Raw genomic sequence first — 14,496 nt, 5'->3', positions numbered from 1 at the left:
AAGAACGAATTTTCCCCTGCAGCCTCCAGAGGGGGTGTGGTCCTGCTGACGTCTTAATTTCAGCCCATTGACGCCGGTGTTAAACTCTGCCTTCTAGAACCAAGAGGAGTAAATTTCTGTTGTTTGGAACCCCTGTATTTGTAACGTGATCAGGCACCTGTGGGAAGCTAACACACTGCTCCCTAAGTCTGTCGTCAGTTACCTGTTCTCGCTGCCCATCTGCTCAGCAAAGCTTATGGTCTCACTTGGTGCTTGTTCCAAAGCAGAACAAGACATTTGTCTTTCTTTAAGCCTGTAGGAAGGTGAAGTGGTCATTTAGTCTCAAGTTCTCTATTCCGTTCAACTTGGCAGGTGTTCCTGTGTTCGACACCAACAAAATGCCACCTCCTTCCTGTTACATTCAATTTCTCATTGTCGGTATGAGTCAGTGTCCAATCAAGTCTCTTGAAGCAGAAAAGCCGCTAATTTAACAACCCTGAGATCCTCAGTCGTGAGTAAAGAAAACAACATTCATTTAGTGGCTCTAAGTCTGTCCGTTCAATAAATATTTATTGTGCACGAGCACGTGGGCGTCAATAGGGAACCCGTGACAGTGGAGAACCTGACAGGAAGGATACTTATTCTTATGGAGCTGGCACTGTATTAGACCACGTGCAGTAAAGCTTTTGTGTACACGCTCACGCTTCAATTGCAGCAAAATTCTTATTTCCAGGATTGCTAGCAGAGCGTCAGATCCGTGTTTCTGCTGGGTGACCCTCCTCTTGGAATATTCCCTGTCTTGGATTTCTACAAGGAGTCCTGGGAAACAGTTTTAGCACCCAAGACAACTGTTGGGGTTAAGCAATACGGACCTTAGGTCATAAGAGGTCCCTCTGATTTCTCTAAATTCCATCACGATATACCTGTGCTCACCTTACCCCAGTCAACTTAGAGCTTTGGGATTTGAGGAGAGTACTGAACGAATGAAAACACTGGGGAGGAAAGAAGGCCATGTTTAATTCCATACTTTTTACTACTTCTCTGCATCCCAGGTGCTCTCAAAAGAAAAAGAAAAAAAAATAGCACTAATACTACCATGATTTCCTCCCTCTGGTACATCCTGTCTTGGAGCAGTGACTCAACTTCCTGCCCTGAAATGGTGCCCCCAGCTTGAAAGCCTGAGTCATCTCTGATGTCTGCCATTCTTTCATGCCCCACTTCTAGGTGTTGTAATTCAGAATTCTACTACTTCTCACTACGTCTTCACCTCCACCCTAGTGCAGGGCGCCCTCGCTTCCCGTTTTGACTGCCCTGGCCGTGGACCGACTCTTCCCATCACTGCTACGCTTACTCTCCACCCCCCAGTTCGTTCCCCACATACTGACTGACCAGAGGGATTCTTTTCACACATGAGATTATGCCCAAGTCATCCCTTGCTCAAAACATTCCCCATTTAGAATAAAATCCAAAGTCTTCACCAAGGCCTAGGAGGCCCTGTATGATCTGGCCCCTGCCTTCTCTTGGACCGCACTTCCTACATACTTATCTTGCCTACTTTGCCCTAGTCACACGAGCCTTCCTGCCACTCCTCTCATTGCCTTTTTGACACTTCTGTGTGTTCCAGGGTCGCCTCTTCAGAGAGGCCTTTTCTCACCACCCGAACTACAACAGCACCATCCTTCCAGTAGGAAGGATGTCTACCCCTATATATCGGTTTCTTTGTGTGTTGTCTGCCTTTTTCACACAAATGGGGAGCTCCACCAAGGCAGAAGATACTACTCATCTCTATAGCTCCAATACCCATAGTAGGGTCAGGCATATAATGGTGCCCGGTAAATACCTAATAAAGGAAAGAAGTAGAAGGCCTGGCTATGATCAATATGGAGGACTTTAAGCTTCTGCCAACTCCAGCAATCTGTGAGTCTGTGAAGGGCCCAGCAGCCTGGTCACCGAAATGCCATCTAGAACCAGTTTGGAGTATCGGGAAATTTAGTTGGTGCTTCTTTTTTTTTTTTGGCTGCACCCCGAGGCATGTGGGATCTTCCCTGACCAGGGACTGAACCGGTGCCCCCTGCAGTGGAGGCACAGAGTCTTAACCACTGGACCACCAGTCCCAGTGCTTCTTTTTTGAGATTGGGGTGACATTTGTCCCCTTGATCCCTCCCTGTGTAGGGCAGCTGACCGCAGAGGCAGGTGGTCATTCAAGACACTTGTGTGAGAAAAGGCAGGAATGTAAAAGCCATAATAGCACTCCTCTATTTTCTGCCTACCATAGCAGCCTCCTCCATCTACATGGTTACTGGACTCTAAACAAAATCTTGGCTTTATCCCGCAGTCTTGGTCTAACTCTTACTTGTTCCCTAAGTCCCGGGTTAAATATCCTTTACTCCCTGACAGCTCCTTGATATCCAGACTAGTTTAGCTCACCCAGTTCTGGGCTCCCGTGTTTGCTCTTTCTTCGGATGGACTCATCACATACCTACAAGCATTGATCGTTAACTGCCTTCCTTATCAGTCTGAAAGCTCCGGGAGTGACCCTGGCTTGTTCCTCATTATCCCCAGCATAAATAACAAAGTGACAAGACATAATGCTCAAAAAGTGTTTGTTGGGCTTCCCTGGCGGCGCAGTGGTTGAGAATCCGCCTGCCGATGCAGGGGATGCGGGTTCGTGCCCCGGTCCGGGAAGATCCCACATGCCGCGGAGCGGCTGGACCCGTGAGCCATGGCCGCTGAGCCTGCACGTCCGGAGCCTGTGCTCCGCAACGGGAGAGGCCGCAGCGGTGAGAGGCCCGCGTACCGCAAAAAAAAAAAAAAAAGGAAAAAAAAAAAAAAAAAAGTGTTTGTTGAATTAACAATTGGATTTTTATGATAAGCAACAAAAAGTTACAATATAAATTGGAAAAAAAAAGATGCAATTGATAAGTGACTGCTTATCACCTCCCTGACCCACACTTGTTTGGACGGTCTTTATTTTGTGGTCAGCAGGGGATGGTGGGTTAGGAGATGGCTAGGACGTTTGCTCCTGTAAATGATCTACTGTTTGTGAAGAGTTTTCAGAACCACAGACTTAAATGGCTCTGTAGAAACCATCCAAGAAAGGCAGCAGATCAGATTTTGTTCATAAATTCCTTGGTGTACAGATCACGATCTTTTCTAGAAGTTGTTTTATCAGGAAATTCTTTTATATAATTTCCCTTAATCTTTCTCCCAAGACTTCTATTTTCTTACTGCTGAAGATAAAGCACACCTAAAGGTGTAGCAGTAAGAATTAGGAAAAGCTCTCATGTTTTCAGTATTCTTTAAGTTTTCTCAATTTTCCTTTCTATCAATGGAAATAATGAAAATAACAGCAAGAACATCTTTAGTCTCAGGGCTGAAACAACTTGAACAGTCAAGCCTATAAGAGGTGAAATGTTGATAGGTACAATTGTTTGTACCACACAGTGTGAAATGCACAAACTTTTTTAACTGGTAGAGTTTTGTTACTTGTGCATTCAGAGCTGATGCTATTAACCCAAGTAGGAGATAAAATTCTGATAGGGCTTATGTATCCACATTTTGATCAGTCAGATACATTGATGGAACAGTTGAAGCTGGAGGTTCTTGGGGGAAGGAGACATCTTTGCTTCTTTGTCTGCAAAGAAATTGAACCATGCATGCTGGAATAAAACCCTCCCTCTGAGCACTAATGATGGACCAGCCAACCTCTCGGCACCAAAGCTCCCAAGTATCTTACCAACACGTCAGCAACTCTGGCTGCTGATTGTCCCAGTTTGTAAAACCACAGCCCAAATAGGACCAGAAAGGGGAGGAGGAAGAGAATTAGATAGTCTGAATTTCATGGGTTTTTGCAGTATTTGTTGTTGAGTTGAGGGCCTATATAAAGAGCTAAATATCTGCTATTTGGAGACCAATTATCCACATAAATGATACCCAAGTCCCATTCAGTGTTTTCCGAACATCACTTCAGGATCAAGGTCTGACAGCAGAATACTTGAAGGCAGGGCTGTCCGGAAACCTGGGACTCAGACTCACCACTCCTCAGCTCTGCACCTTTGAGTATGCCAGTGCCCAGAAATTAGGAAAGGGATAGCAAAGGAAATCTGAAGCCATCAGTTGACTTTATATATATATATATATTTGTTTGTTTATTTGGCTATGTCAGGTCTTAGTTGCAGCACACAGGATCTTTGTTGCGGATGGGACATCATTCATTGCTGTGCGTGGGCTTCTCTCTAGTTGTGGCGCGTGGGCTCAGTAGTTGCAGCACACAGGCTTAGTTGCCCCACGGCATATGGGTTCTTAGTTCCCCGACCAGGGATTGAACCCACATCCCCTGCACTGGAAGGTGGATTCTTAACCACTGGATCACCAGGGAAGTCCCTCAGTTGACTTCTTAAAAACATGTTAAGTTCCAGTTGCAAGGCCAATTGCTGCTGTAACAAATTACCACAGAATTGGTGGCTTAAAACAACACAAATTTATTATCTTACAGTTGTAGGGAATCAGAAGTCTAAAATGGGTCCTATGGGGCAAAAATCAAGGTAGAGCTGCATTCCTCCTGGAGGGTGTGGGAGAGAATCCATATCCTTGTCTTTTCCACCTTGTTGAAGCCTGCCTTCCTTGGTTTGTTGTTGCATCTCTCCAATGTCTGCTTCCACTGACACATCTCTCCCCTCTTTGGCTCTCCTGTGTTGCTCTTTCACTTATAAGGACCCATGTGATTCGATTGGACCCGCCTGAGTAATGCCAGTACTCTCCCATCTCAAGATCCTTAATAAAATCACACTTGCAGCGTCCCTTTTGTCATATAAGGTAACAAACTCACAGGTTCCTGAGTTGAGGATGTGGACGTCTTCGGCAGAAAGAGCATCATCCTGCCTATCGCAGAAGACAGTCAGAACTACTTGAGTCTATGTGTGTCCTGTGCTTCCTTTCTCATGGCCACCATGATCTGCCCACTGTTGCCAAGCTACCGCAGGTTCCCCTTCCCCCGCCTCTTTTTCCTCTTCCACATGCAAATTTGACTGAAGCTTCAGACTACCACCCACCTCCACAGCTCCCTGCACTCACTTCCTCGCCAGGCACCGGTCCAGAGCCAAATCGACATTGGTGTGGTTCTCATCAGTGCTGCCCATCAAATATATCTCTTCCCCCCCCACCACCTTCCTGGCACGTGATGGAAGCACAGTTCATGTGTGGACCCTTGGCGGGTGGGAAAGTTCATGTGATTAGTTCTGGCCAAAAGTTTATAAATGACTCTAGGCTGAGCATTTCGTTGATACTATGAGACCTTCCAGCACCTCTCTTTTCCCTCTGGTACAATCATCAACAATGTTCAAAATGGATGGACTTGCAGTGGACCTGTAGAATAAGCAGGAAATAAACTGTGTTGTAGCCACTGATATTTCGGGGTTGCTTGTTACGGCAACAGGGACCGTAACTTATGCTGACTGATGCATTTAGCAAAGCTTAAAGGGAGGTAAAAGAGAAGTATGCACAGCATGGGTTGCTCTTAACTGGTTCTCCCTGTTCACCTGTCTCTACTCAGAGGCCACACAGGCTTCCCTGTTCCTCAGATTAAAATGTCCATTAACCTCACCTTCTGGCTGTTGAGTTTATTTTTTGAGGAGGTAGAGAATTTAGTTCCTGAAGCATATATCATAGTATACCCTAAGACTTACCATTGATCACTAGTGGACTCTGTCTGTTCGTCATCAATTAAAATGAAAAAAGACCTGCAGGTCTGGTGACTAGGGGTGTTGGAGGGAGAGTACAGGGCCGTGCTATTCTCTTTATTTCTTGTGCAGGTCAAGCACAGAGTAGAGAGAATTCGGGAATTTCATGGAAACCACAGTAGCAAGGGAAGCATGCAGACCACCCCACGCCCCGCCACCACCCAGGAAAAGAAAGAGGTTGAAAGGAAACTATGCCAGGCTGCCCAGGGCCCAGCGTGTCTGTTCTGAGGGCACTTGCACCGGAGGCTCCTTGTTTTTGCCCACGCTCAGTCCTGCTGGAACTTTTGCCTTAGGCCAGTGATTGGGTTAAGGCGTAGCTCCCACCAGCCAAAGATGGAACTCCAGCCTAGCACCAGGGGTGCAGCAGGGGAGGTGGGCGCCTGCCGATTAAAACTGGACCTTCAAATGCATGTTTCACAGAAACATTATCGTAACCTGGTTAAACACTGCCAGAGTTTATCTATAACCACAGTTAGAGCATCTAAGACTTCAGCTGGCTTATCAGTGACATGGGCTCTTATGGGCGAGCCTCAGAACCCATCACCCAACAGAGAGCATTGTTTCTATGGAAACATGCAATCTGTGACCCAAATACCCAGGTTAAAATGTTGCTGATTTATTTAACTCAATGTGTGAGTCAGTTGGGGATTGCCAATATTAGATAAAAGTTGAAGTTCTTTTTTTAAAGTTGTGGATTTCTTCCATCCTGCCTATCCATTCCAGTCAGCAGGCATAATGGAGAACCCTCTATTCTAAAGTGTCTGTGTTTAGACGGAAACTTCTGTTATGGCAGGATCAGCCCAGAGGAAGATGGAAATCCTTTTCCAGCCATTGTTCATTTGCTTTTCCTCTTATTTCTTGAAACCCTGCAGGGCGAGCCCTGCTGAGACTTACAGACAAAAAGCTTGAGCGGATGGGGATTGCCCAGGAGAGCCTCCGGCAGCACATCTTACAACAGGTGCTCCAGCTGAAGGTGCGAGAAGAAGTCAGAAACCTACAGTTACTCACACAAGGTATCCCGCTGCTGCCTAGTGGGTGGATGGAAGGGGAGATGGGAGGAAAGAAACCCTTACCGTCGTGACAGAAGGGAGCCAGGGAAAAACTGGCTTGTTTTGTTTTGGTTTTTTGCAGAATTTTCTTTCATTAAAAAAAAAAAGTATATAGATTTAAAGGCCACTTCCCTCCTAAAACCTCTCTTTTTCTTAGCTCACTAGGGGGAAGGATGTACAGATAAGTAATGGATAAGCAAACAGAATTATCTGAGCTAATTTCAAGGTCATCACATACAGCTAGCTATATAGGTTGTGCACTGCACAACCCGCAGAGTACCAGTTACATAGATCAGTATACGACTGCACCACCTAGAGTTGTACAGTGTGCAGCCTGCACAACTGTACAGTGCAGCCCCAGCTATTTTAGTCTGACTACCAGTTTTGAGGGGACCTTGGAATTTGAGTGATTCCATAGTTCAAATGGCCATGGTATAATGGGATTTTTTTGTTGCGTTTTGCTTTACTTCGCTTTTTACTGAGAGAAAAACATTTTAGAGGTATGTGTCTGTGTGTGTGTGTATATATATATATATATATATATATATACGTACATATATATGTTTACACACACTCTCTCTCTAGAAATTTTGAGAACCCTATTTATCATCTTAAAAATAGAATCTTTTTTAAATAGATTATAGGGAATTTAAAACTACAGTATTACAACCATATAGTTCTAAACAAGAATCATTAATAATTTCAATATGTTGAAATCACTTAAAAGCCCTATAACTGGAAGTGACAGAATAAACCTGGATCTTGAAGAAAACCTTAAGTTACACTATAAGTTATATGTCCAGGTAAGATTTGGTTGCTGTCAACCTCCATTAACTATAACCCTTTATTTGTTTTATTTTAATGCCCATTGTGTACCATTTTAAATGAAAGGATGATAAAATATATATTTTTGAGAGCCTTGGGTATTTTTCAATCTGCAGACTATTGTTAATTGCATGCATACTGATATTGGAGAAATCCGGATCAGCCAAATTTCATGTTATTGCATTTAGATTAACCAATTAATAGTCTATTTGCCTGGAGGAGGTAATGTACTGCCTGAAATATGACTGTTCCAGAAGGAACAGTCCACTTCGAGTGATATGAAAATATGTGATATGAAAATATATTGTTTATTTGATATACATTGTTTGCATTGGTCTCCAGAGACTTCCAATGGTAAATTCACAGGTACAGGTACACTGAGTGACTTAAATGTGAATCTGACGTACTGATATACTGTTAAGTTCTTTTAAGAAGTAAACAGAAATTCAAAGGTTTATCACAAGAATGTCCATTGTGGTGCTATTTATAAAACTGAAAAATTAGAAACAACCTAGATGTTCAGCAATATGGAGAGAATGAGATAATTCTATTTGAATTCGGAAGATACAATATAATATAGTCGTTGGAATTATATCTTCAAGGAATACATGACAACATGGGAAAGTACTCAAGAAGTAATAGGAAGTAGGGGGGAAAGGCCATGTGTAAAATGTTATTTATAATATGAGCCCAATTTTGTAAAAAGAACGTAGTTTTATATGCACACAGAAAAGGGGATGCAAATGGTTTTGCCAGTATTTTGATAATGGTTCTCTTTGGGTGGTGAGATTGTGGGTGATTTTAACTGTTTTCTTTATATTTTTCTAAATTTTCCAAATCTTCTACTATAAATCCATATTACGGTTATAATCAGAAAATGCATTCACGTTTTTTAAGCTTCCGTCACAAGCGTCTTTCTGCCCTGTTCTATTTAACGTCTGGAGTTTCCTTAGCTCTTTTGTTTTCCTCCCATGGTGATATATAGAATGAGACCTGAACCCATCCCATGCACCTTAAACTTTTTTTTTTCCCTCTGCTACTGTCAGCCTGCAGTGTGTTTGCTTTGCAAAATCATCTTCTACAGCTTTCATTGCCCTAGATTCATAATATATAAGATTTTTCCTGAGAAAGTACTCAACTCTATTAAGCTAAATATATGTTTGTTTGTGTTTTGGGAAGATAATGCTAAGTTCAGCCTTTTCAATTCAGTTGTTGTCATTTTCTTTAGCTTTGAAAAGCTGTGCCTTTAGAACTCTTTCATTCCATTCCCTTTAGAAGAGATCACGTTCTCTAGCTCTTGGATATTTTGTCTGCACTCATACTACCGTTTTTCATCGCTTGTCCTTTCCATGTTAATGTTCAAACTCATTTCATGTCAGACAGCTTTTGAAAATCTGTTGCCTTACTGAAGTGATGGTTTCTTTTTTAAAAACGTGAAACAAAAATTGACAAGTTGTTGTGACTGATAATAGAAGTTCTGAAGACAGCTGGAGTGGCCTTAAAATGTTTGGGGTCTAAGTTTGCTATTATAAGAATTGTAACTCCGTTCCACCTAAGTGAACTGAATGGCTTAACATACATATTATATGGAAAGGTACCAGGGGGGTGATATGTGATTCGGCATTGAATATTTGATTCCTCATCTCAGAAAATATTAATCAGTGGAAATAATATGCTAAATAAGTACAAACAAGTGTCTTAGAATGTTACTTAGTTTTCAGAAATCCATGAGCTTTCCCCTTAAAGAGTGTAACTCACCCCTCCAGTCTCTAGAGATACATTTTCTTTCCCAGCTCACATAGGACTGTGACTCTGGTGTAATGCAATTAAATTGTATTTGTTCTTAAGAAATATTTTCCAACTAACACATTTAAATGAGGGTTGTTGCCTTCAAAGTAGCCAGTTTTTGAGGAAAGGGACTTATTTCACAAATGATTGTATTTCTTACGTGTTTCCTTCTTACTTTGGGAGGCAATTTCAAAGCTTTAACTGAATTGCAAAAGTTTAGGAAGAATCTAAGTGTCCATCATTAGGAGACCAGCTAAATGAGTTATGGTACATCCAGGCACTGGAGTATACTTGGAAGTTATAAACACAAGAATGAAGAATAGTAATATGGAAGGATCTCTGAGATGCCAGGTGAAGTGGAAAAAACAAGGTGCAGAACAAGGTAGAGAGTATACTGCATTTGCGAATGAGAGAGGGAGAAATGGTAATGTATATCTGCATGTGCTTTGTTTACATAAGAAAATGCTGATGCACAAGAAGCTAATACAAACTATACCTATGGGACTGAGAAGAAGATGGGTAGAGGACATATGCTTTTTAAGTCACTTTGTGTCTTGAAATATGTGTGTGTTAACTATTTAAAAGAGTAAAATGTTTTAAAAGAAATAAGGAGAAAGAATGAATTTTAGCATCAGACAGGCCTGAATTTTAAATCTCGGCCCCAACACTTACTGCTGTATTATTTCAGGGAAGTTACTTAATCTGTCTGTGTTCCAGTTTCCTGTTCTCTGAAAAGTGAGATCTGCAAACCTACTCACCTCATAGGGATGCTGTAAGAGTTAAACGAGCTCAAATATATACATCACTCAGTGCAGTGTGACAGTAAGTACAGAACATAGTTAGCTATCAGGAATAGAAGCCACAGAATTAAATCAACCTCATTAATTTATATGAAAGCCTTATTTTTATATCATTTATTGAGCAATAATTCACAGAATATACAGTTTCCTCAAAGTGTAAATTTAGTGATTTTTAGTATTGTCACAGAGTTGTGCAACCGTCACCGCAATTAATTTTAAAACATTTTCATCACCCCCAAAAGGAAACCCGGTACCCATTAACAATCATTCCCCATTTCCTCCCAAGCCCCCCCCACCAACTACCAGCCCTTAGAAACCACTAATCTACTTTCTGTCTATTCACCTCTTCTAGACATTTCCTATGAATGGAATCATTCAATATGTGTATTTTGCAATTGGCTATTTTCACTTAGAATAATGGTTCTAAGGTTTACTCATGTTGTAAGCATGTATCAGTATTTCATTTCTTTTTCTTGCCAAATTGTATTTCATCATATGAATGTACCACATTTTATTTATCCATTCTTCAGTTAGACATTTGTATTGTTTCTGAATCTTGGTTATTATTAATAATGCTATTTTGAATGTACGTTTTTGTGTGGACCTGTTTTCATTTCTCTTGGTTATATACCTGGGCGTGGAATTACTGAGTCATATGGTAACTCCCAGTGTAAGTTACAGGAGCTGCCAGACAGTTTTCCACGGCAGCTGTACCATTTTATATTCCCACAAGCAGTGTATGAGGGTCTCAATTTCTCCACATCCTTGCCAACACTTGTTATTGTCTGTCTTTTTTATTATAACCATTCTAATATGTGTAAAGTGGTATGTCGCTGTGATTTTGATTTTCATTTCCCTGATGGCTAATGATGTTTAACACCTTTTCAAGTGCTTATTGACCATTTTGTATCTTCTGTGGGTAAACATCTATTCAGATCCTTTACTCATTTTTTAATTGGGTTATTTGTTTTTTCCAATCTTCATCTTGGACCCACCATGTTTCTCCACGCTTGATTACCCACTTTATTTACAAGGTCTAAAGCTAAATATCAGGCTGCCATTTCCAAAGAGGAACCCCATCCTCAAAGGATGAAGTCTTATTTATCCCCACTAGAGGCGTTCAGAAGAACCTACCACAAACTTGGAAATCAACTCCAAAATGAAACAAATGAACTCTGAAAATCTCCTCTCAAGGAAACAACATTCTTTTGGTTGTAGAAATTATACACACATCAAATCAGTTATCTCAGTTTGTAATCAGACCTCCAAATTAGATACACCCATCTGAAAGCTCATTCTACTGCATTTCTAGAAGAAATAAGCTAATAGATAATTAAGTCTAATTTTCCAACTTTTAATTGATGTTTTAAAGCTTGTCTTAAGCTTTTCATTCTACACCAGTCATTGTCACTCAGCTGCCAGGAGCCCGATGACAGTAATATGGCCAAGATAGTCACAAATGGACTAGGAGAGCTCTAGCCAGCCACGATGGGTTATCTGAACACAGGGAAGGTGAAGTCTCTGCCCTCCTTTTTCTTGCTCTCCTCCTTCTGGATACCGACCAAAGACAAAAACTATAAGGTGTTCAAAAAAATGTTTATGGTGGATTCATAGTAAATAGATAAGCACTATCAATGAATCATGACAAAAATTCCTGAAACAGCTCATTATCTAAAGCCAGAACTGTCCTTCAGCTAAAATGCTGGCCTCTGATTTCCCTGCCTTTATTCACAGTGGCCCTGTAGCTACCTGACATTTGCAAGCAACATAATCAGTGTTTAGCCCTGCTTTACTGTGATTCCCTTTGGTGCCTTTGAGGTAGTTCTTCCTTCATTCAGCCTTTTGGTCTTCTGTGTCCTGTCTCTGGAGTGGCCAGGATATCCATCTGGTGATCTTACTTGCTTGCACATTCCTGCCGGAAACTTAGCCGTGTCAGGGTACCTCCAGCTATCTTTTGGGAAATGCAGTACAGAGCTGGAAACGTCATTATTATACTTTACTTCGGCTTAGTTTCATGAGAGACACGGGAAAAAGTTGCCTTATGTAACACACAGAAGTGATGCAAATTATTTTGGCGTCTGTCAAATTAATCCGTAATCAAGCATACGCGGGGCATCCTTACCTCTTTAATACTGGATATTTCTAGGAAGAAAAACACCCAGGGATACTGAAAGCTATTTCTCATATAGCTAGTGAGTATAAAATGTTTACTGTATGCAAAGCAGTGCACTAATTTTCACATCAACTCCTGACATTTACCATAATCAGTAGTGTTGTTAGCCTCAGTTTACATATGGGGAAACTGAGGATGGAGAATTTAATTAACAGACCCAATATCAGACAACTAGTAAAAAAAGCATAGTACAGGTCTGTCTGACTTCACAGCAAACTTTTATCCATTACACTTCATCACCTCTGATCTGTCAAATGAGGAATTCCTATTTCATAGCAATGATGTGATGATTACACGAGATTTTATGTGGAAACTATATAGCATAGTTCATGGCATACTCTGTGAAAGTGGGTTGGCAGACTTATTCTATAAAAAGCTAGATAGTAAGGATTTTAGTGTAGGCCATAGAGTGTCTGTTGTAACCACCGCATCATGGGAGAACAACCACAGACAATCTTAAATGAATTGGCATAGTAGTGTACCAATAAAACTTTATTTACAAACACAATTTTTAGTCCATAGTTTGTGGACCCTTGCTTCACAGGGTCAAAAATGTAAACTTTTTGTCATCATCATCAAGATTATTGTTTTATTCTTATTAGTATCTTCCCTTTTGAGCTGTATACTCTTCCCTCAACCCCAGGGACACTATTGTATGGAACCACTCCTGGGGTGTCGTTTTCAGTGTCTTTCTTGGCTACAAATGCATGGATAGTGTAAAAATGTAATAGTAACTCTGAGGGTTGGGTACATGTAAGCAGTAGAAAACAATGTTCCAACTGGAGGGTAAGGCAAATGAAGATAGTAAATGCTGCCATCTTCAAAGGCCTTTTTAAATTCGTGCCTACAAAATGAGAAAAGGAAGAGTATGATTGTTTACCAAGGCCAGTTATAGCTCATTAAACATTAGTGTTTCCCGAACGGCTGTTTCCACATTGTCCAAATATATGTGTCAAATTTTAGTTGAGAATTACATGACCAGATGGACTTTTCCAAAGCTCCACGACACAAATTAGAAACACTATTTTCTAATCCAAGAAGGCTTTTCAGAACCATGTGTACAGATTGAGTATTTTAGTCCAGTCACCCTCACAATGATACTTTAGCAACTGAAGTAGGCCATCTGAATTGAAATAGGCCATCTGGTCCACCACCTTGCTTAAAGAAGGAAGTCTTTGTAGAACACAGCAATAGACTCTTTGAGAAAGTTTCCAATCTCACTTTACAGTTTTGGGCACCAAGACCCAAAGAAGGTTAGAGGGTAGTCTGTGGTTACACAGCTAGTCAGTGGCATAACTGAAGCTAGATCCCAGTCTCTTAATTCCCAGGCTGGTATTCTTTTTTTCTCATTGTTTTTATTAAGGTATAATTTACAGACAGTAAAATTCACTATTTTTAGTGTACAGTTCTGCAAGTTTTAACAAATGCATACAGTTGTATAACCACCACCATGGTCAAGATATAACAGTTCCATAACTCCAAAAACTACTCTCCCTGGTACCCTTTTGTTGTCAACCCCTCTCATTACCTCCAGCCTCTGGAAGCCACCGATATGTTTTCTGTTCCTTTAGTTTTGCCTTTTCCAAAATGTCATTTAAAGGGAATCATGAAGTCTTGCTGCTTTCACTTGCTATGATGCATTGAGACTTACTGAAGCTGAGGGTGTGTGTCACTTGTTCATTCATGCTCACTGTTTAGTATTGAATTGGTTTGATATACGACAGTTTATCTGTTCCCCAGTTGAAGGACGTCTGGGTTGTTTCCAATTTTGGCAACTACTAATAACACTAGCTAGAAGCATTGACATACAGGTTTTGTATAAACATCAGTTTTCATTCATTAGCTGAGCACCTAGAAGTGGGATTGCTGGGATGAATCATAACTATACATTAAACTTCATAAGAAACTGCCAGGCCAGTATTCTTAGGATAATAAAAATAGAATAACAGCATTAGAGACTGGCTTTAATACATATAAAAATACTGGAGATTTTCTGAAAATCACTGCATCTTTGCAGATGTCCTACCTAGCACTTCGTAGAGCCACCATTATTTTAAGAGGGCCCTGCTTTCCTGGGAGTTTCTAATAAATTGTCTCAAGGTAAGTTTAGGTCAAGTGTGTTTACAGTTCACTCATTAATTCGA

The 14,496-nt window shown here is 41.0% G+C and overlaps 1 protein-coding gene across 6 annotated transcripts in view; it reads left to right on the top strand.

The window, feature by feature from the left end:
- The window catches only part of SAMD12 (sterile alpha motif domain containing 12), a 460,454-nt gene that overhangs the window by 214,133 nt on the left and 231,825 nt on the right, over positions 1–14,496 (top strand). For 5 of the 6 annotated variants that reach the window (XR_010837564.1, XR_010837563.1, XR_010837565.1 and 2 more), the window contains exon 4: positions 6,590–6,730. Coding sequence is in view for 3 of the 6 variants with exons in the window: in XM_059043534.2 (XP_058899517.1) it covers positions 6,590–6,730 (141 nt within the window). In the remaining 3 variants the exon portion in view is untranslated. Of the gene's footprint in view, positions 1–6,589; positions 6,799–14,496 lie in introns of those variants that run through there. The other variant, XM_059043529.2, reaches the window with a different exon arrangement.

Source organism: Kogia breviceps, chromosome 17, assembly GCF_026419965.1.
Source record: "Kogia breviceps isolate mKogBre1 chromosome 17, mKogBre1 haplotype 1, whole genome shotgun sequence".
In the NCBI taxonomy this organism is placed as follows: domain Eukaryota; kingdom Metazoa; phylum Chordata; class Mammalia; order Artiodactyla; family Physeteridae; genus Kogia; species Kogia breviceps.
This window is presented reverse-complemented; position numbering and strand designations above follow the sequence as displayed.